Below are 19,958 nucleotides of genomic sequence, written 5' to 3'. Positions count from 1 at the left end.
TAAATTTGGCTGAATTATAAAAGGCAGAAGTGTTAAAACGAAGAGCCTTTTGGGAGCCTGAAAGAGCCGGCTCTTCTTGGTGAGCTGAGCCAAATGAACCGGCTCACTAAAAAGAACAATGGGAAATCCCCCGCGCATGCGCAGTTCACACGTCTAGCTCAATGTTGTTGTTGTAGCTTTAGTTAGTTACCTGTTAGCTGTTCACTCACCATGGAAACGACAGGTCTAACTGTAGCGGTCGGTGTCGTATGTCTTCTGTTTGCCTCAGTAACGTGCGCAGAATCGTCGCCGAGGCAAATGAACACGGTAAAGATGTCAGCGACAGTAACTATGGAGCTGGTGATGTTGATGTTAGCTTAGCGTTAGCTTAGCGCTACCGTTGTGTTGTTGCTAACCTCACGTCTGCTCATGTTTTCCTCTCTTTCTAATGATCTCGTCTGCAGGAGAACATCCTGATTAACGTGACAGCGGGGTCCTTAGAGGATACGCAGCTCCAGGAGTCCAACAACCTGCAGGTAGCTAACGGGATGATTATACTTCATGCACGGAGCCGTGACGTCATAAGAGAACTGACTAAAGGAAGACGCAGTCAGCCCTCATGCTGTTAATATCTCTTCTTTCAGATCAATCTAAACATCTCGGTGGGCGAGGAGCAGGTGCTGGTCAATGACATCCCGGTAGAGCTGTCAGGGGTCACCAGGTTCAACTGTCAAGCTCTTCTCTGTGAGTTTAACCTCTCATCACTTCTTATGAACAATCCCAGTATATAAACCATAATAACACACACCAGAAGAGAGAGTACATGTTAGAACCTGAGATAAGAGAAGATCAGATATTCCTTTATTAGTCCCGCAGTGGGGAGATGTGCAGTGTACAGCAGCATAGGGGATAGTGCAAAAAACAAGATGCATCAGCTAACACAGTAAAAAAAGAGCTAAACAAAGTGTAACAAAATATGAACCATTTAAATAGAAAGAAGTATAAAAATAGGAGCAGTATATACAGTATTGACAATAAACAGACTATTAACAAAATTGCACAAGTGGAAAGTGATATTGCACAGTATGAATTGCAAAATGAAATATTCTGCATGGTTGCTTTGCTTTCTTTTCTTCATATCATGCTGTTGTGATTACTTTAAAATGTAGATGTCAAATTGCAAAGGCACGCAACACATGAATCAATGATGGGTTTCTGTGACCCCTCGGTAACACCTACCTACTTTCTTTTTCTGTTAAACATTTTTTGTTCATCTTTCTCCTTAGTTTGTTCGGCCCCACACGTCTTTATCAAACAAGATTCTTCAATTCAATCTGTCGCACTGATAGATCGGTAGATAGCACCTGACGAGGGTGGCAGCTAATATCAGAAATGATGTCTTCAAATTGTCAAATGTATTGATATGAAATAGTTTAGATTTTTCATTATATATATATATATATATATATACATGTTTTTTTTTAACTGATGGATTCATCAGCTAATGGCATAGGAACATCCTTGAAAGTTAAAATATAATGTGTTTGGACAAGTGTAATAAGCGTATACAATGAATCTTTCCAGTAGACAGCATCAATGGAAGCAGTGCGTTTGAGTCTGGGGACTTGGTGTCCACTGTCACCCGGGTGATGGTGAGTCAGAACCGGCTGTACAGCGACTCGGAGGAGGTGGTGGCTCTGCAGGTGTTCAGTGAAGTGATAGAGATGGAGGGCAAAGAGGTAAATATACCCACAGAACCTTGTTTGTCTGTTCAAATTGTATCTTAAAGGGAGATTTGTCAAGTATTTAATACTCTTATCAAGTGGACAAATTTGCTTGTTTTATGGAAATGTATGTATATATTTATTATTGGAAATCAACACAAAACAATGACAAATATTGTCCAGAAACCATAAAAATTAGCATAAATGCCCCAAAACTGCATGTGATTATCATAAAGTGGGCATGTCTGTAAAGGGGAGACTCGTGGGTACCCATAGAACCCATTTACATTCACATATCTGGAGGTCAGAGGTCAAGGGACTCCTTTGAAAATGGCCATGCCAGTTTTTCCTCGCCCAAATTTAGTGCAAGTTTGGAGCATTATTTAACCTCCTTCGCGACAAGCTAGTATGACATGGTTGGTACTAATGGATTCCTGAAGTTTTTTAGTTTCATATGATGCCAGTATCTCCACTCCAGCTTTAAAGAGCCCAGTACAACCTCCGTAAGATTGATTGCGTTACTGCATTAAAGAAATTAGTGGCGTTAAAACAAATTTGCCAGCCCTGATTTGGAGTAGTGTTTGGATACAGTTTCACACCCTTTGTATCGTTTAGGTTCAGCAGCCTGACATGTGTGAGGTGAAAATACTGATGAGCCCAGATTTCCAGAAGCTGGCTCAGTTTACCAACATCTACCCCATCGGACACAGCGAGATCTTCAGGGTTCCCAGAGAGAACGACGTGGTCGTCACAGATCCACCGAATCCTAGAAAAGGTAGGAAAACATGGTGCTTTTTCAGATCCTCCTCATTATTGTTGTTATTATTATTATCATGCAGATACTCTGTAGCAGCCCAGTTTAGAGTCTATTCTTAACTTTCCCTCCTTTTTAAATCAGATGAAGAACAGCTGATGTCCCAGACCACCAGCCAGTACCCCCTGAAGCACACAGAGACCACCCAGGAGGAGATCGCAGCCCCAGGAAAGCTCCCCGAGACTCCGCTTCGCATGGATCCCGACCTGCTGTACGAAGACAGATACGATAATGACATTGATCTCAGAGAGCTGAGCCAGCCGGATCAGATTCAGATGGAAACTCCGCCCAAAGAAGTCATATCATCCTACTCTGTAAGTCAAGTCTGATGCTAGACCTAGTTGATGTTTTTTGGCAACCAGAAGTGACACGAGAGGGTGGAGCTAAGTACAACCGAAAGCTGAATGAGACACTTTTAGGCGACAAAAATGTCACAATTAACTTCCATGAACTGAAAACACACTGTGAAAGGGTTAAAGTTCTAAGAGGAAAACACAGACAACTCCTAGACCGGACAACGCCGTGGTAGTGACCTGTCAATCACAAGGTAGCCCCGCCCTAAAGCATCCCCTGCATTATGGTTTATTAGACTCTAAATGGGACCATAATTTACTAAATGAACATCATGCTGTATTGAAGAAGACTTGAAACTAGAGACTGAGACCATAAACTCATGTTTACAATGTTTACTGAGGTAATAAATCAAGTGATGCTCATTTTCTCATAGACTTCTATACAATCAGACTTCTTTTTGCAACCAGAGGAGTTGCTCCCTGCTGGCTGTTAGAGAGATTGCAGGTTTAAGGCACTTCACAATTGGCTTCACTTTTCAGACCCTGGAGTTGAGTTTAGAGGTGAATTTCTGCGTCCACGTTCTCACATTTCCAAAAGTTTTTTTAGTGTACCACACACCACACTTTTGTAGACATCTGTCATCTCGAACTAGCTAACGTGACACGTGAAATTCCAGTGAGAAAGCTGGATTATGACACACAATCTCCCCATTAACTCTCAGTCATACTGGTTTGTTTTCTAGCCTTCGCGTGTGCACGTCGCTCGGACACCCTGCTATAATTTGTAGTACCTTGTACCAGCAGGAGATGCTCACATCTCCATGTCCGTCCTCTCCTCAGGCCATGTGTCAGTGGGTGGAGGAAGTGAGGGAGCGTCTGAGGCGCTTCAGCTCCGAGTCGCTGCCTCTGTTCTTCCTGGTCATGTGGGTGGTGGTGATCGGCGTTGTCGGATCGGCGGTCATCGTCAAGATCTTGGACATGTTCTTCCCAACCTGCGAACACAAGTGAGTTTGTTTCATGGGAATTTATGAGTGAACAAATCATCTGCTGGACTTAACCATGTCATCAGTGGCTTACCTGATTCTCATCAAAATGCTGAACTGTTTTATTGTTTACAGGCACATTTTCCACCTAAACCCCGTCACTCTGATGCCGGAGGATGAGAAGCACACTCTGCTTGAGAGCATAGAATTAGAGGCAGAAGAAGAAGAAGAAGAAGAAGAAGAGAAGAAGCCTTGAATGAGGACTGACTTGGCCCGCTTCTTTTATTTTTCAGTTTGTTCCTGTTTGTTCTTGAACCTTGGTTACTGTGTTGCTTTTTTCAGCATGGCCTAGTTTCTATTCAGATTTGTGAACCAGCTGGTTTTGTTTTTCACCTCAGCGAACCCTCTAAGCACATTCACCCTGGAGCAGGAGATGCTTTAAAGCCATCAAACTGACTCAACTCAATTAGTTGGTTTCACTCTAGTCCACCTCAAATTTAGTCACGTGATCAAAGTGGAAACGAGAGAATGATTGATGTCAGCTGTGAAGGCACTGAGAGGTGCCAGATCAGATTTCACTCTCTCAGGTTGGACTGTTTGTAAGCCAGCAGTGTGCTAACCTGTAAGCTAGCAGTGTGCTAACCTGTAAGCTAGCAGTGTGCTAACCTGTAAGCTAGCATTGTGCTAACCTGTAAGCTGGCAGTGTGCTAACCTGTAAGCTAACAGTGTGCTAACCTGTAAGCTAACAGTGTTAACCTGTAAGCTAACAGTGTGCTAACCTGTAAGCTAGCAGTGTGCTAACCTGTAAGCTAACAGTGTGCTAACCTGTAAGCTAGCAGTGTGCTAACCTGTAAGCTAACAGTGTGCTAACCTGTAAGCTAGCAGTGTGCTAACCTGTAAGCTAACAGTGTGCTAACCTGTAAGCTAGCAGTGTGCTAACCTGTAAGCTAACAGTGTGCTAACCTGTAAGCTAGCAGTGTGCTAACCTGTAAGCTAACAGTGTGCTAACCTGTAAGCTAGCAGTGTGCTAACCTGTAAGCTAGCAGTGTGCTAACCTGTAAGCTAACAGTGTGCTAACCTGTAAGCTAGCAGTGTGCTAACCTGTAAGCTAGCAGTGTGCTAACCTGTAAGCTAGCAGTGTGCTAACCTGTAAGCTAACAGTGTGCTAACCTGTAAGCTAGCAGTGTGCTAACCTGTAAGCTAGCAGTGTGCTAACCTGTAAGCTAGCAGTGTGCTAACCTGTAAGCTAGCAGTGTGCTAACCTGTAAGCTAGCAGCGTGCTAACCTGTAAGCTAGCAGCGTGTTAACCTGTAAGCTAACAGTGTGCTAAACTGTAAGCTAGCAGTGTGCTAACCTGTAAGCTAGCAGTGTGCTAACCTGTAAGCTAGCAGTGTGCTAACCTGTAAGCTAGCAGCGTGTTAACCTGTGTTTGTGCAGTCAGCTCAAACTCGTTGCTCCTGTGATTGGCCAGACAGAGTTTATAGAAAGCCACTTTTAGCAAGTCACTAATGACTGTAGTTTGTTACTTGCTTTTTAAAGTAACAAGTTACTTTTTCACTAGAAATTATCCAATTGAGTACTTTTGTTTCACCCACTTCCAAAACACACCATAGCAACGCGGTGTAACCCTCCAAATTGTATATATATCGTTGAAGGCTTTGAACTTAAAGGAATAGTTCTATAGCAACCAGCAGAGACTCCTGGAAGCCAGTGCTTTCGATCCTTGCATCCAACCCTAGGCAAGAAAAGGAAATGAGCACATTTCCTAAAATGTGGAACTATTCCTTTAAGCCAACATAGACGAGAGATCCTCAGAGTGCTTCGAGGACACCGAAGACGAACAGATATACCTACTGTAGGTTTAACAAATGAATATGAACAAACTGAACACGTTAGGGGCTGCATCCAATGACTTTATGTTCACTAAAGAGACTTTCTATATGTAGCACTTCTGTACAGGTCACACTTTGTTGTCACGCTATGCGTTCTCTCCAACGTTACACCCCACTGCTGAATGTGAAGAAAACTAAGGCCGCAAATAATGAGTTAATTCCATATATGATGTAAAATGAGGCAGGCAATGTCTCCTGTCTGTCATCCTTTAAGGGAAGATAAAGAATAATAATAACTAAAGCCACTATAATTGAATCTGTTGTTACAGATATAGCTCAGACGGAGTAAGGTAATACTAAATCTAAAAGATGCAGATCACTGTCTGGAAATTACAAATCTTGTCTGCACATTGACTCCCACACTTCTTTAAACTCTGAATGTCACTACTGAAAGAAACACCTCCCTTTAAGGCCTGCTTTCCACTGTTGAGGCTCATATAGTGATTGTCTTTCTTCACAGTGCCTCGGTGACTATCTCTATCGGTGAAGGGGGGGGTTATAATAGATTTTCTTTGATTGATTTTGTGTGGTTTCCTGTTACTAAAAATGGAGAATGTAAGTGAGCTTGTTCAGATCGTCTGTGCTGAGCCTGGACTGATGTCACATACAGTGTGTGCATAAGACATGACCACAAATTCAATGTGTAAATTATTGTTAAAGGAAAGAATCTGCACTTAAGTTTTGACTTTTTGAGTGAAAACTGGACTTGACCCTGCATGGATGTTTTTTCTTTTTTTTGTGTGGTAAATCTCATCATGATTTATGGGCAAGAATGACTTAATGATAAACCATCCGGGTATCACTCCCAATGTTTCACTAGGCTGTGTGTGTGTGTGAGGGGACCAGGCAGGTGTGCACGAGGCCGCTTATCGGCCCAAAATGTGGGTTTGATTAATCCAAAACTCAGCAAGTGTTTCAACATGGTTTTTGTGTTCTGTGATGTTATGTGAGTATTAGGGCCAGGAATAAGGGGAACAAATGAGAAGGAAGAGTTTTTTTATTATTATTTTGCATTTCAAGAATAAAGTCAAAATGTCAGTATATGCGCTAACACTAGTAGTTTGATTAATTCTAAAAAATTTGATGTTTATTCTCGACACTCCGTGTTTAGTCAACATTTCGATTTTATTCTCAACATATCGCCTTTATTCTCGAATGTTATTTCGAAATGTAAGTAAGTCAAAATGTTTTTTCTTAACATTTCAACTTTAGTTTTGAAATGGTATTACAACTTTATTCTCAACATTTCGACTAATCTCAAAATGGAAAAAACAGGTTCATATTTTCTTATGCTTGGCACTACTTGACATTTCGACTTTATTCTCAAAATGCAAATTTAAAAAAAAAAAAATGTTCCCCCTTTTTCTTGGCCCTAATAGTCTTCCGTAGCTGGTGTACCTCAGAATACATGAGGTGATTTTGTCTCCCCGGGGTTCAGTTAATCTGCAGAGTGCATGATGTACTGCGTTAGCAAAAGGTGCATGTGTAGTCTAGCTAGTGAATGCAGTCTGCTGTTCTATCAGCAAGTTATACATTAAAACTAAGAAGCTGCATGACGACTCAAACCTGTATCGGGTTCAGCCTCAAATTCCAAATTAAGTCGTTACGACAACGTGCTGTAGAGGTCACTTTATTAGCCTGTAAGGCGAACGATACGTCGGGCATGAATTCAGATGTGCTGCTGAAGAATAAAACAACAAAACTATATTTTGATTTGCTCTTTGATTAAATGGTGGTAGACCCATGTGTTACCATTTTGAGACATTTGTGTGCATACATTGTATGAATTACAGCTGGACTGTGTGTTTGGGTCTAAAATCCTGCTGATTAAACGCTTTCCTTATGACCATCAAGGCTTCGTCTTGTGTGATTATTGTGGTTGTGCAGGCTGAGGGAGCACACTGAACACTTGCTGCTTTGTTTTCAGGTATCTGATGACCGAGCAGAAAGCCTCAATAAGAACAGAGCACACACAGTGCACAACATTACTCAGGCATACAGTAGTTGCATCCACTGGGACATTCGCATACTTCCATCTCCTGACTAAAAGTTTGATGTCCGCGCTACAGACACGTTCCTCGACAGTAATATGTTCAGGACAGATGTTCTCAATCTTTTTTCAGCCAAGGATCCCTTACAAGATAGAGAATATCCCGGGGACTCCCTCATGTATGTCCCTGGAATAAATAAGGGATAATGTACAGCGAGCGGTACATTATCCTGCTTATTACACGACTACTCAAATCAATAATTTGAAACAAAATAGTCCTCAAGACTCCGAGATCAGAACTGCACCCATAGAAAACGGTCTGTTATTCATAGCAATGGTCTGCTATAAAGAAATAACAGACCTTAGAATGCCGTGATTGACCAATCAGAATTGAGTATTCAACACAGCCGTGTAATAAAAAGAAATAACAGACTGGAGAATGCTGTGATTGTCCAATCAGAATCAAGTATTCAACAAAGCAGTGTTATAGTTTGACAGCCTATTTTCTTACACTTTTATAGTCTTAAATTATGTGAAAGAACAACACAAGAGAAATGTATTAGAAAGATATTAGACATGTATTAAACATATTTGCAGATTCTAAGAGTTGTAGATTTGTTAAATTAGCATTAATATATTCTATAAACTATTATCCTGTAGATTTGAAAAATAAAATATTATTTGTTGGACTACGAAGCCTTTTGTAAAAAAAATATATATATATCGAAATGATATCATGATAATTTCAACTAATGAATGTGAAAACTTTTCACGGACACCCTGGCAAAGTGCCACGGCCCCCCGAGGGTCCCCGGATCCCACTTTGACAATCACTGGTGCAGGGCTGCACAATCTGTTGTTAAGGAGAACTGCTAGCTTCGCCTGTACATACTCAAGTCAGAAATCCGTCTCCTCGCAATCTCTGGTTCAACAGTAGTTCAGCCACCGTTAGAAGTGAAAGTGAATGTTTCAGCATGTCCTCTGAGTGTAGTAGTTGTTACACCAGCAGACATATCGCTTAATAAATAAACTCCAGACCAACGTTAATAAATATATTATAATCATTAACTTTATTTATAGAAATATCTTGTTAGTGTTTTCTCCAAAATGTGAAAGAACCACATAGTTTACACAAATAAAATGAAGTGCATTATAAAAAGGAAAAACATAACAGGAATAACATTTGATTGGCTTAGTATCTCTCGGTCAGATACAAAGCAAATATTATGACACTTGGGAAGGCAAAGTAGCAGAAAAACATGTCTGGAAGTGAATTATTCTGTCAGTGTGTTGCAGCTACAGCTGAATTTGTCTTACATGTTGATTTCAGGATCATTAAAACGAGTGACAAATGTTATAATTTGCGAGAATTATCAACTATTTTCACACATGAAGTTGACCCTTTTTAGCTTAAGACTTTAGCGTAACATTAACATAATGTACAATAGGAAGAGGCACCGTTTTTTAAGTGCACATATTTACTCAAGTATAAAGCTACTCTTCAATATCACCTGAATGATTCAGAAAAATACACAACCTGCCGCACACAGTCAACGATAGAACTCACCATTACCCCACAACAATAGTAACACGTTTGGATCCGAACGACTCGGATGCTGGGAGGGTTTTCTTCAGCAGGACCCAAACTCTTCGATCCACTTTTCATACTTCTCCAGGTCGGATGCAGACACAGATTTGGACACTTTCTTCAGCGCGGATTCAAAGTCCTCCATGGTGGTGGGCATGTGCATCTCGTCCCGGGATATGTTCCGGATCTCCTCTGGCGTGAGGCCCTCGATTCTTCGCCTCATGGCCATCAGAGAGGCGTCCCTGCGGCGTAACACAACGACAAATTAATTTTAACACTTTTCAGCAGAGGTTTCAATAGAGGCTTCTGAATCACATGAATTACCCATCTTCCTACAATAATCCATCCAGCCCCTTGCTTTTGTTAGTGAATTTACTGTTGGCAATTATAAAACTAGAGTTACACAATAACGCGTTAACGCAAAATCGTTTTAACGCCACCAATTTTAACACATTAACACAATCGATCTTTTGGAGGTTGTAGCAGACTCATTTTTAAAGCTAGAGTGAAGATACTAATGGTACGTGTCCAAAGGGGCGTTTTTTATCGCAAGGGGACGCGACGCTTCCCAACATTGGACGCTTGTTGTGCTGTCCATAGAAACAAGGTACTCGGCTCCTGATTGGGCGAACGCTTTCCCGCCGTTGGCTGCTGCTCCCAGCTTTCAAACCGGAACCAGTATGGAGGCTCGTTTGGAAACTTTCTTCTCTTATTTCACGTAAATAGTTCACTGAAATGTGTTTCTGAAAACATTTGAGGCGAGAATTAATCCATGCAGTTGCTGAATCTGTCTTTATTTTGGCTCGACAACGTTTATTTTAAAAGATCCTCTGGAGTTTCGAGAGGCGGCGAGTCGCGTCGGACGTCCGTGATTTGCATAAAGTAGACGAGCCCTCAACTTTATGCAAATGGGGAGCGGGCGTCGTGACGCCTAGTCTCTCGAATCGCGACGCCACGCTACCAGAATGCATTGCGTGGCTGCTTACATAGACAATGAATGGAGAGCGTGGAAAGCACGGAGCCTGTGGACACGTACCGTAAGGAAAACCTAAAGAATCCATCGGTACCAACCATGTCATACTAGATTGTTGAGAAGGAGGTTAAATAACGCTCCAAAGTTCTGCTAAATTTTGGGGAGGAAAAACTGTCATGGCCATTTTCAAAGGGGTCCCTTGACCTCTGACCTCCAGATATGTGAATGTAAATGGGTTCTATGGGTACCCACGAGTCTCCCCTTTACAGACATGCCCACTTTATGATAATCACATGCAGTTTGAGGCAAGTCATAGTCAAGTCAGCACACTGACACACTGACAGCTGTTGTTGCCTGTTGGGCTGCAGTTTGCCATGTTATGATTTGAGCATATTGTTTTATGCTAAATGCAGTACCTGTGAGGGTTTCTGGATCAATATCTGTCATTGTTTTGTGTTGTTAATTAATTTCCAATAATAAATACATACAGACATTTGCATAAAGCAGCATATTTGTCCACTCCCATGATGATAAGAGTATTAAATACTTGACAAATCTCCCTTTAAGGAACATTTTGAACAGAAAAAAAATATGCAGTTAATTTGCGATTAATCACAATTAACTATTTTATTCGATTGACAGCTTTAGTTCAAACAGAAACTACTGTAAAGACCAACACTGGTTTGAAGGATGGAAAACAACTGAGATGGCTGACCTGCACACGTTGGTGATGTCGGCTCCTGAGTAACCCTCCATCTGCTCCGCGATCTTGTCCAAGTCCACGTCGCCGGCCACCTCCAGCTCCGTCAGGTTGATCCGGAGCAGCTCCACTCGCCCTTCGGCTGCAAACAGGAATGAGTGAAACGGTGAGTGGTGCCAACAGGAAGCTCATTGCATTAGCTACCACATATACACCAACCAGGTAACACTGTGTGAAGGGCCCACTCAGGGTTGGCTGGACTACCCACCGGGCCACACAGACAACCGCTCTGGGGTCCCTGAAAGACCCAGCTTCACTGCCTGTCATTTGGTTTGTGCTTATAACAGCAACTGTGAATTTATTTAGGGATATGCACCACTGAAGAGGGGCCCTGGGTCAAAATCTAGTTTAAAGACTTATTATTTATGTGGATAAGGTGCTCACATGTTGCACTTTCCTAATTTAACCAGGCCGTATTCCAGCATAAAATTATTGGTGCTCAGAACTAAATATAATGAAGCTGCCTGTGTGTCTGCTGTGTGCGCTGTACTTGAAGGTGACAGGATACAGAATGCAGAGAATGTGAGGGTCAGTGGGGACTCGGCAGCTCATTTTGGCCCCAGGGCCTCCCAAGCGTGTTAATCCGGTATGAGCCCACATTATGTAGTTAATAAGGCTGTAATTAAAGCAGCAGTAGGTAGAAAAAAGAAGAAAAGTAAAAAAAAGACATTATGAAGTCTTTCTGTCTGCACCTTTGTAGTCGGTCGTTTTTTTAGTTGTTAATCAGTAAAAGCTCACAGGTGACATTAGTCTGCAGTAGCTTCGGTCACTCGATCACTGTCATTAAATTGTGACTACACTGCCAAGCAGTAAATAAATGAGCATACTTGAAGGCAGAGGGATGTAGATCCTCTTCTCCAGCCGTCTCCTCAGAGCCTCATCGATGTCCCACGGGAAATTGGTGGCAGCCAGCACCATCACCATCTTTGATGGATCATCGTTTTCTGATGCTCCACCGACACCTACACAAAAGTCACAATAATGGAAAAATGTGTTTACATACAGATCTAACTATAAATCTCTGTCTCTGTGTTATTTGCATATCTCAAGAACCGTTCATCCGATCTACTTCACACTTGGCCAGTGTATTGCTGGGGACCCCAGGGAGCGCTTTGTTGAATTTGGTGAAATTTGAGCACCTGACACATTCAGTATTAATAAACATTGAATAAACAAGCACATGGCGATCTGTGCAGCGGCGGGGGCGGGGCTTCAGGTCGTCTGCAGTGGGCAGACCGCAGCTCAGTTCACTTTTGCTGCTGGATGGTGAACCAGCGTGTGGTGAACCAAAGTGTATTTCACCGTGTGTTTATTTGCTGTTAACCAGAGTGTATTTCACCGTGTGTTTTTTTGCCATGAACCAGCGTGTATTTCACCACGACATGGGTGTGTGACGCAACCGTGTCATGGCAGGTGTATTGCTCAGGATCCAAGGAAGCGCAGTGTCGAGTGTGAAGTTGTTTGTATGAGCAGCAACAGCACAGGCCAAGCATTCAGCCCGTTCTATCTGAACAGGCATGTTCTGAACGAGCACTGCACTAGTATCTACATTGCTGGGAAGTAGGAAATACTGCAGAAAACTAATGATAGCTTGTTTCAACTGTATTAGACTTAAAACATCTCTAAGAGCCAATATAAGATAAGTAGCAAATACAGTTGTGGTTGTATTATTGTCCACTTCTCATAGGCATCATACCATCCATCTGCACCAGTAGCTCTGCCTTGACTCTCCGGCTGGCCTCGTGTTCCTCTGAAGTCCCTCTGCGGCTGCACATGGAGTCAATTTCGTCAATGAAGATCGTAGTGGGAGCGTAAAAACGTGCCTAACCAAGACCAAAATATAGTATCAATATACAAATAAAATAATAATAATAATAATATAGTGCACCGTCTGAACTTTTCAAGAAAAACTTAATCTTCCTGAGGTTTCTTTCAGTTATCTTCCCTGTTAAAAGGGTTTGTTTTGGGGGAGTTTTTCCTCATCCGATGAGAGACACATTTGATAATGCTAGAAAAACATTACTTGGTTATCGTCGGTACCGATCCCATGTGTAAAGTCTTACCATTTCAAAGAGAAGGCGAACTAGCTTCTCAGACTCCCCTCTGTACTTGGAGGTGAGAGTAGACGAGGACACGTTGAAGAATGTGGTTCTGCACTCGGTAGCAACTGCTTTAGCCAAAAGTGTTTTCCCCGTGCCTGGAGGTCCCACCATAAGCACTCCCTAAAGATAAAATGTTTAAAAAAAAAAAAAAGGTTTCTGTGCGTTGATATTAGCAATATATATTACAAAACAAATACAACTAAAATCTCTTTAAAATCAGCACCTTCCATGGTCTTCGTATGCCTTTGAAAAATGCCGGCATCCACATCGGCAACACGACCGCTTCTTTCAGGAGTTTTTTTGCATCTCCCAAGTCTGCAATGTTGTCCCTAAGAAACAGATCAGAGACGGAGATTACTACTGATAGAACTCAGATCTTATAAGAGTCTGCACCTTGAAATGTGTGTTTAAAATGATGGTATGTTTTCATGGGTGTCTTTCTTTTAGCCATACCTTTAGGCTCAGACTACAGGAGAAAGGTGGATTGAAATTGGGTTGCATCACACACACGTAAGGAGACTTCACAGATGTTCTTCTCTCTCATCTCAAATATCAAACAAGATTGAAAATAATGGCGCATCACACACACACAACAGGACATTATTAAGATTACCGTGAGGAGAGGGAGCAACGCACCACCTCACGTGATCTCACGTGACCTCATGGGGAAGCAGTTGTAAACACAGAGACTGACGTGGTGCTGTAGTGATGCTTTGCAGTGAGAAACTAGAGTTACCGCCTCGCGGTTATATGCCTCCACTAACCAGTCAAGTTGCAATTTACATCCATGTCTGTCCAAAATATCATCATCTTACAACATTTACTTCAACATTTGTGTGAAATTGTCATAATTCTTGAGGTATGGCCAAAAATGTTTTTTGTGAGGTCACAGTGACCTTCGACCACAACAAACTAAATCTAATCAGTTCATCCTTGAGTCCAAGGGAAATGTTTGTGCCAAATTTGAAGAAATTCCCTGCAGGCGTTCCTGAGAGAAGAGTATTAAATACTTGACATAAATCTCTGTACATTTTGTACAGATAAAAAAAATGTGTGACAAATTTGCGGTTAAATATTTTAATCAATTCACAGCCCTAATATAGATGTAACAACATCCAAATATGTTTTTGATGAAAACTGCAAATACTTTGAAATACATATATTTGTGGATTTCTATTACATTTATTTGAAACAAGAAATATGTGTGTGTGCAGCAGAAATATTTTTGTTAAACTTGTTTTTTTTTTTATATGTGGATTTTTTTTCCATTTATACACAACAATAACTATTTTTGTGTGCATTGAGAAATATTTTTGTGGAGAGAGTCATTTATATATAAATCACAAAATACATTTGTGAATCCTTCTGTGTGCATGAATTAATATTGAGACTGATCTTGGCCTGTTTACGATCTCCCCCTGAGATAAGAAGACTGTCTCTAAGCGTCCAGTACAGAGCCACCTCTGGGGACATATTACTTACTACAAAGACAGGAAGCAGGAGTGAACCGCTAAGACAGCAAACAAGAACATTACCCAAAATTATATCCACAGTTCTGATGAACACGTACCATTTCACATTTGGATTCTGAGATATGATATCTCTCTCCAGAGCTTCCACGAGGTCTTTATCAAATCCTGTCCCGTCAAACCTTTTCACTTCTTTCTCCTGGACATCGGCTTTGTTCTGGAAGGCAGACCAACAACATTATTGCTCTTCCCTGTTCCCTGAATGTAACCCATTGGGTCTTCCAGACAAAAAAACTGGAATTACAGGCTAGGCATGGCTGTAGGGACACTAACTGTTTAATCAACAATGCAAATAGTTGTCTCTGAATATATGAAGGTGGTGTGTTGAGACTACCAACACGTTGCTCACCTTGTCATCCTTTCCTTTGCCAGCAGCCTCCCTCCCCTCTTTGGACTCTTTCTTCTCTTTGCCCTTGGATGGTTTGCTTCTGTCCCCGTTGGCCCCGCGAGGCGAGTGCCTCTGCTGGGCCCTCACAGCCACGCTCAGCCTGTTGTTGGGAGGTTTGCTGTCTTTATAGGGGTTGGCTGGCCGCCTGACGGGACACGGGGAATGTCTGTGGAGAGAGAAGACAACAGCCTTCAGCCTTTCACGTCATTCCAAACTATTACATGACTCATGATATCTGTTTGGTGGTGGTTTTATTCATGCCAGGGCACTAGTGATTGTACGGGATGACCAACAAGGGATTCGGGTGAGCTTACTAGAAAATATCGCAAGTTTGGGCGTGAGGGTCAAAAAGTGACAAAGCAGCGTTCTGACTGATTTGCGTTGACGCGTTAACTTTGACAGCCATAATAAAAACACAAAAACACACATGAAAACCCTGACCCATGCATCACTATAAGGCACTAATAAAAAGTAATTTGATTTGGACGGGACTAAGCCAAAAAACACTAGAAAGACCAAGACAATAAAATATCTGCCTAAAACCAAATAATAAAAACATCATAACTAACTGAATAAACAGCATTCAAGTGGGTTATCATATCATATCCAGTGTCCAGTATCAATAGAGTCTAATGAATTATCTGGAGGCAACGCACTGTACGAGACACTACAGTATATGTGAGAGTCAAGAAACGGGCAGGAAGCGTCACTGCAGACAATTCACACCCTGGACACAACCTGCTCCAGCTTCTCCCTGCAGAAAACTGTACGCCAAAACAACCAGACACAACAACAGTTTCTTCCCTAAAGCCATCATTCTGATGAACACTTAATCAGTCATACACTGTCAATAAGTCTCTCACACCAAATATCCGCTGCAGCTCTTATAGACTATTATTCTTACAGTCTTTAATGCACTTTTTTAGATTATAATTTAGTCTTTAATGCACTTTTTCTGTAATATGTACATATCATATGTCACTTTATGTACATATTATAATATGTACATATCTGTCACTGTAAATATAAATCCTACTCAGTGTACATACAGTATATGGACATCTCCACATGTACATGCTGTACATAATCATCTAGTCCACGTATATCCTTCCAGTATTTATTTCTTTGCACTATTTGTATTGTTAACAACTCACGAACACTTGACTTATATACATTTGATTTTTCTTTGTATTATTGTATTCTTTATTTTTATTCTGTGTAAGTACATTGAGAGAGCTGCATAAAAACCAGAGTCAAATTCCATGGACGTATATACTTGGCGAAATAAACCTTAAGAGTTAAAAGCGAAAGAGAAAAAAACAAAGGAACAAAGAGGCAGTGTGAGGTTTACAGGCCACCTTTCTGGAGGGCAGAGCAGGAACTAAACAGGCTCACATCAGGGACTCACAGTTACTAATCTCAATCATATGACTACATGAGGGCAGATGAATAGCTTATACAACCCCCCGATCACAAATGTGTGCACTGCAAACGTGAACGGTGAACTACATGGACCAAATTGGTATTACAGTGAACAAAGAAAATGTACTAAAGCGATGAATGAGAAAGCTGCAACTGAGAAGTTATATGTGAAACTGCTGTACCTCTGTTCCACTTGCACGGGCCTTATGTCCCAGTCATCAAGGTTACTGGTTACTGGTTTAGCAGGCGTCGTGTCCAGCTGGAAGTTCTCCAGAGTCGACATTATATCCTGAACTTGTCGATTCTCTTCACTGATTTCTTGCCACAGCTGAGAAACAAACATAGATGAACATCAGAAAAGACTTTTTTGATACCAAGTTTAGCCTGAGACATTTTTTTAATGCCATATTTACCTGCTGCCATCTCTGCTGAAAACTGCTGTCCCTGACGGTGTACACATACTTCTTGATTTGGTCTAGTAGTCCATGATAGAGGACGCTGGCCGAGCTGTAGTTTCCCAGCAAGGCGTATTCTCGGGCCAGCTTCACGTTCTCGTTGATCTCTCGTAGACTCATGGTGCTGCTGTGGGAATACAAAGGTTATTGCAGCTACCTCGCCAATATTGGCAAACATTTGATTTTTGATTTTTTTTTGCCACATCAGGAAGCAGAGGGCATTTTTTTTTATACTGATAGCTCAGAAAAGCAGAATTTATTCTGAAAACAAGACTAACAAACTGAACCGGGACGATACTGTCTCATCAAGCCAACATAGAGCTAATTAAGGATGTCAGTCACCATACAAGAAATGTAGTTGTCAATACCAATACCAGTGAAATCCTACGATTCTCAATATGATACCACGGTAAAAAACTAAAGTAAGATGTAGGACCCAGTGTAAATTTGTAACGAAGCTCTTTAAAGCTGAAGTAGGTGAGATTGGAGCAAATATGATTAAAAAAGTTATTTTTATAAAACGGTCGCTATATACTGACAGTAGTACATGAAACAGGTAACCTGAAAAAAATCATGTGCCTCTGTGTCCTCCGGTGCTCCTAATGACATCTGCAAGATTTTACAGCTCAAAGGAAAACAAGCTGTAAGAGCTGATCTGAGGTCTGCTGTCCATCTGCCATCTATGAGAGCCGGCTGTCAATCACTCGCAAACTCCGACCAAACGGTCAAACTAGGCAGCGCTGATCAAATATGAATCAATATTATGTTACGTTAATGACTATTTCTCTCCTCAGATGTTGTCAGAATCATCTTGTAGTGCACGGTTTAGCTGTAAAATGAGAAAGTTTGTGACGCCGCCATTGTGAAATCTGGTGAAGGAACGCCAAGTTCCGGTCACATGACCGGAGCACAACCAATAGGAACACTCTCTCTCCGAATTGACCTGTGATTGGTCAAAGTCTCCCATCAAGGTCTAGATTTTCTAAAGCCTGAAAACAGAGCCATGAGGAGGAGCAGAAGTCTAGTTTTCTCTAAGAACACTTGAATTACAATATGCTGAAAGGTCATTATGGACTTTTTGCACAATGACGCCAAAAATATACTGACTACTGCAGGTTTAAGTAACTTTAACTTTAACTTTCTGGAGTTATTTTAAGCCAAACCACAAACTTTTCCTCAGCCTAACTAAGTAGTTTTGTTGTCTAAACCTAAAGAAGTTGTTTCCTACTGACTACTGCAGGTTTAATGAGCCTCTTGTCTTCCTGTTATCGTGACTCATGCTGCCAGAGAAAACGTGCAGTGTTATTTGGATAGTCGAACACGTCACCTTGATACTATATTTACCAGCTGGGCCTATATGTGTACAGTTTTAAGGCATTTTCCCCTCATTCAGTAAGATATAAACTAACAGGGTGGGTCTGTCTAAAGTCGTGCTCCGTTCATTAGCCGGAGCCTCGCCCAACTGTTGGTGAAGAAATGCGACACAAAAGTGTAACACACAAGATACTAACGACTCAGATATACAACATTTATCTTCTCAGTTTGTGTTGCAGGAATACAGAATAGCTGTCAGGCTAAATAACCAACGTTACAACTGTTTACCGGATGTTACACGGTTTGTGTTGACGTTACTGACAACATCCTTTTGAATGTGAAGCCGGGCGGTCTGTTTCCTCTGTTTGTCTCTACAGACAACAAGTAGAGAAACTCTGCTACTGTTCTCTTTAATAAACCAGACGAGTTCATATATAACAACGTGCATTAATATGAGACAGAAGTCTTACACAGACCGGTTTGTATTTAGTTTATACTCAACTTTTCAGATGAACAAACGCAGAGTCCTCTCAGTGGCAGTTCAACTACTTCTCTTCTTCTTCTCTGGTTTTATGTCGGCAGGCTGGCAGCGTTGAGGAGCTCTACCGCCCCCTGCTGCTGGAGTGTGGACAGAGTTAAAGCTGCAGCAGGTACAAATGGAGCATGTGATTAAAATAAGTTATTATAAAACCCCTCGTGACTCGGCAGCCACATTGAGATCTGTTGAGGAAATACTAAGCATCGCCCTGCACCGTGTATTTTGCAGTATGCTAGGCCAGGCTTTAGCCTTTAAACCAGCTTTTAAAGCATATAAGTAAAGATGAAGTATTTCGTTATTTGTGAAACCTAAACTAAAGTATAACTTCACAAGATGCTCCACGTTCCTCATTTTCACACAGGCGGCGCGCTACTCTAATTCCCCTCTAAAATAACACGTAAAATTACTACTTTATAATATTATGACTTTATTCTCGTAATATTACGATTTTTTTTTGTAAACTTCTGACTTTATTCTCATAATATTACGACCTTTTTCTGTTAAACTTATGACCTTATTCTTATAATATTACGACTTTTTTCTCGTAACATTACGACTTTATTCTCATAATATTACAACCTTTTTCTCGTAAACTTATGACTTTATTCTCATAATACAACTTTTTTTTCGTACATTTATGACTTTATTTTCATAATATTAAGATTTTTTTTCTCGTAAACTTCTGACTTTATTCTCGAAATCTCAGATTTTTCTTTTTTTCCCTCAATGTGGCCATAATATTCCGTTGTAGGCTTGCAGTACCTGTGAGGGTTCCTGGACAATAGTTTTCATTGTTTTGTGTCGTTAATTGATTTCCAATTATAAATATATACATACATTTGCATAAAGCAGCACATTTGTCCACTCCCATGTTGATAAGAGTATTAAGTACTTGACAAGTTAAGGTACATTTTGAACAGACAACAAAATGTGTGATTAATTTGCGATTAAACAGGATTAACTATGGACAATCATGCGATTAATCACGATTAAATATTGTAAAGGAATGACAGCCCTAGTAATTACCTGTAAATAAGTGTTTTTTCCGTTTTATTTCCGCGTACATCCAATGATTTCTATAATGATATATGTCCGTACCACTCGGCTTACTTTTCTTTCAAATCGTGAAGGAACAAGAATGCTCAACACAGGGCAGACATGACAATTAAAACAGCTCATTAATCCGAGCTATGACATCAGAAAACTGCAGCTGG

The 19,958-nt window shown here is 41.0% G+C and overlaps 2 protein-coding genes across 4 annotated transcripts; one reads left to right on the top strand and one right to left on the bottom strand.

The window, feature by feature from the left end:
• The first annotated feature begins 130 nt into the window (after positions 1 to 130).
• On the top strand, positions 131 to 7,538 carry ginm1 (glycoprotein integral membrane 1). 2 transcript variants are annotated; one of them, XM_037751748.1, is made up of 8 exons: positions 131 to 306; positions 444 to 515; positions 624 to 723; positions 1,567 to 1,718; positions 2,319 to 2,478; positions 2,602 to 2,831; positions 3,651 to 3,814; positions 3,929 to 7,538. In XM_037751748.1, exons 1-8 carry the CDS (start codon positions 211 to 213, stop codon positions 4,047 to 4,049), a joined length of 1,095 nt encoding a protein of 364 aa, XP_037607676.1. In that variant the 5' UTR covers positions 131 to 210; the 3' UTR covers positions 4,050 to 7,538. The 2 variants fall into 2 exon arrangements, with proteins under 2 accessions (XP_037607676.1, XP_037607674.1); XM_037751746.1 differs by having other exon boundaries at positions 1,564 to 1,718.
• A 1,187-nt stretch (positions 7,539 to 8,725) lies between these two features.
• Positions 8,726 to 18,851, bottom strand: katna1 (katanin p60 (ATPase containing) subunit A 1). 2 transcript variants are annotated; one of them, XM_037751733.1, is made up of 11 exons: positions 18,709 to 18,851; positions 16,851 to 17,019; positions 16,620 to 16,765; positions 14,977 to 15,181; positions 14,669 to 14,784; positions 13,322 to 13,427; positions 13,060 to 13,218; positions 12,693 to 12,819; positions 11,824 to 11,958; positions 10,952 to 11,078; positions 8,726 to 9,505 (listed from the first exon to the last, which is right to left on the bottom strand). In XM_037751733.1, the coding sequence occupies exons 2-11, from the start codon at positions 17,010 to 17,012 to the stop codon at positions 9,307 to 9,309; spliced, it is 1,482 nt and encodes a 493-aa protein (XP_037607661.1). In that variant the 5' UTR covers positions 17,013 to 17,019; positions 18,709 to 18,851; the 3' UTR covers positions 8,726 to 9,306. The 2 variants fall into 2 exon arrangements, with proteins under 2 accessions (XP_037607661.1, XP_037607662.1); XM_037751734.1 differs by having other exon boundaries at positions 16,851 to 17,016.
• Between the last annotated feature and the right edge of the window lie 1,107 nt (positions 18,852 to 19,958).

This window comes from Sebastes umbrosus, chromosome 18, assembly GCF_015220745.1.
Source record: "Sebastes umbrosus isolate fSebUmb1 chromosome 18, fSebUmb1.pri, whole genome shotgun sequence".
Classification (NCBI taxonomy): domain Eukaryota; kingdom Metazoa; phylum Chordata; class Actinopteri; order Perciformes; family Sebastidae; genus Sebastes; species Sebastes umbrosus.
The sequence above is the reverse complement of the archived record's forward strand: the minus strand, read 5'-3'. Positions and strand labels throughout refer to the sequence as shown.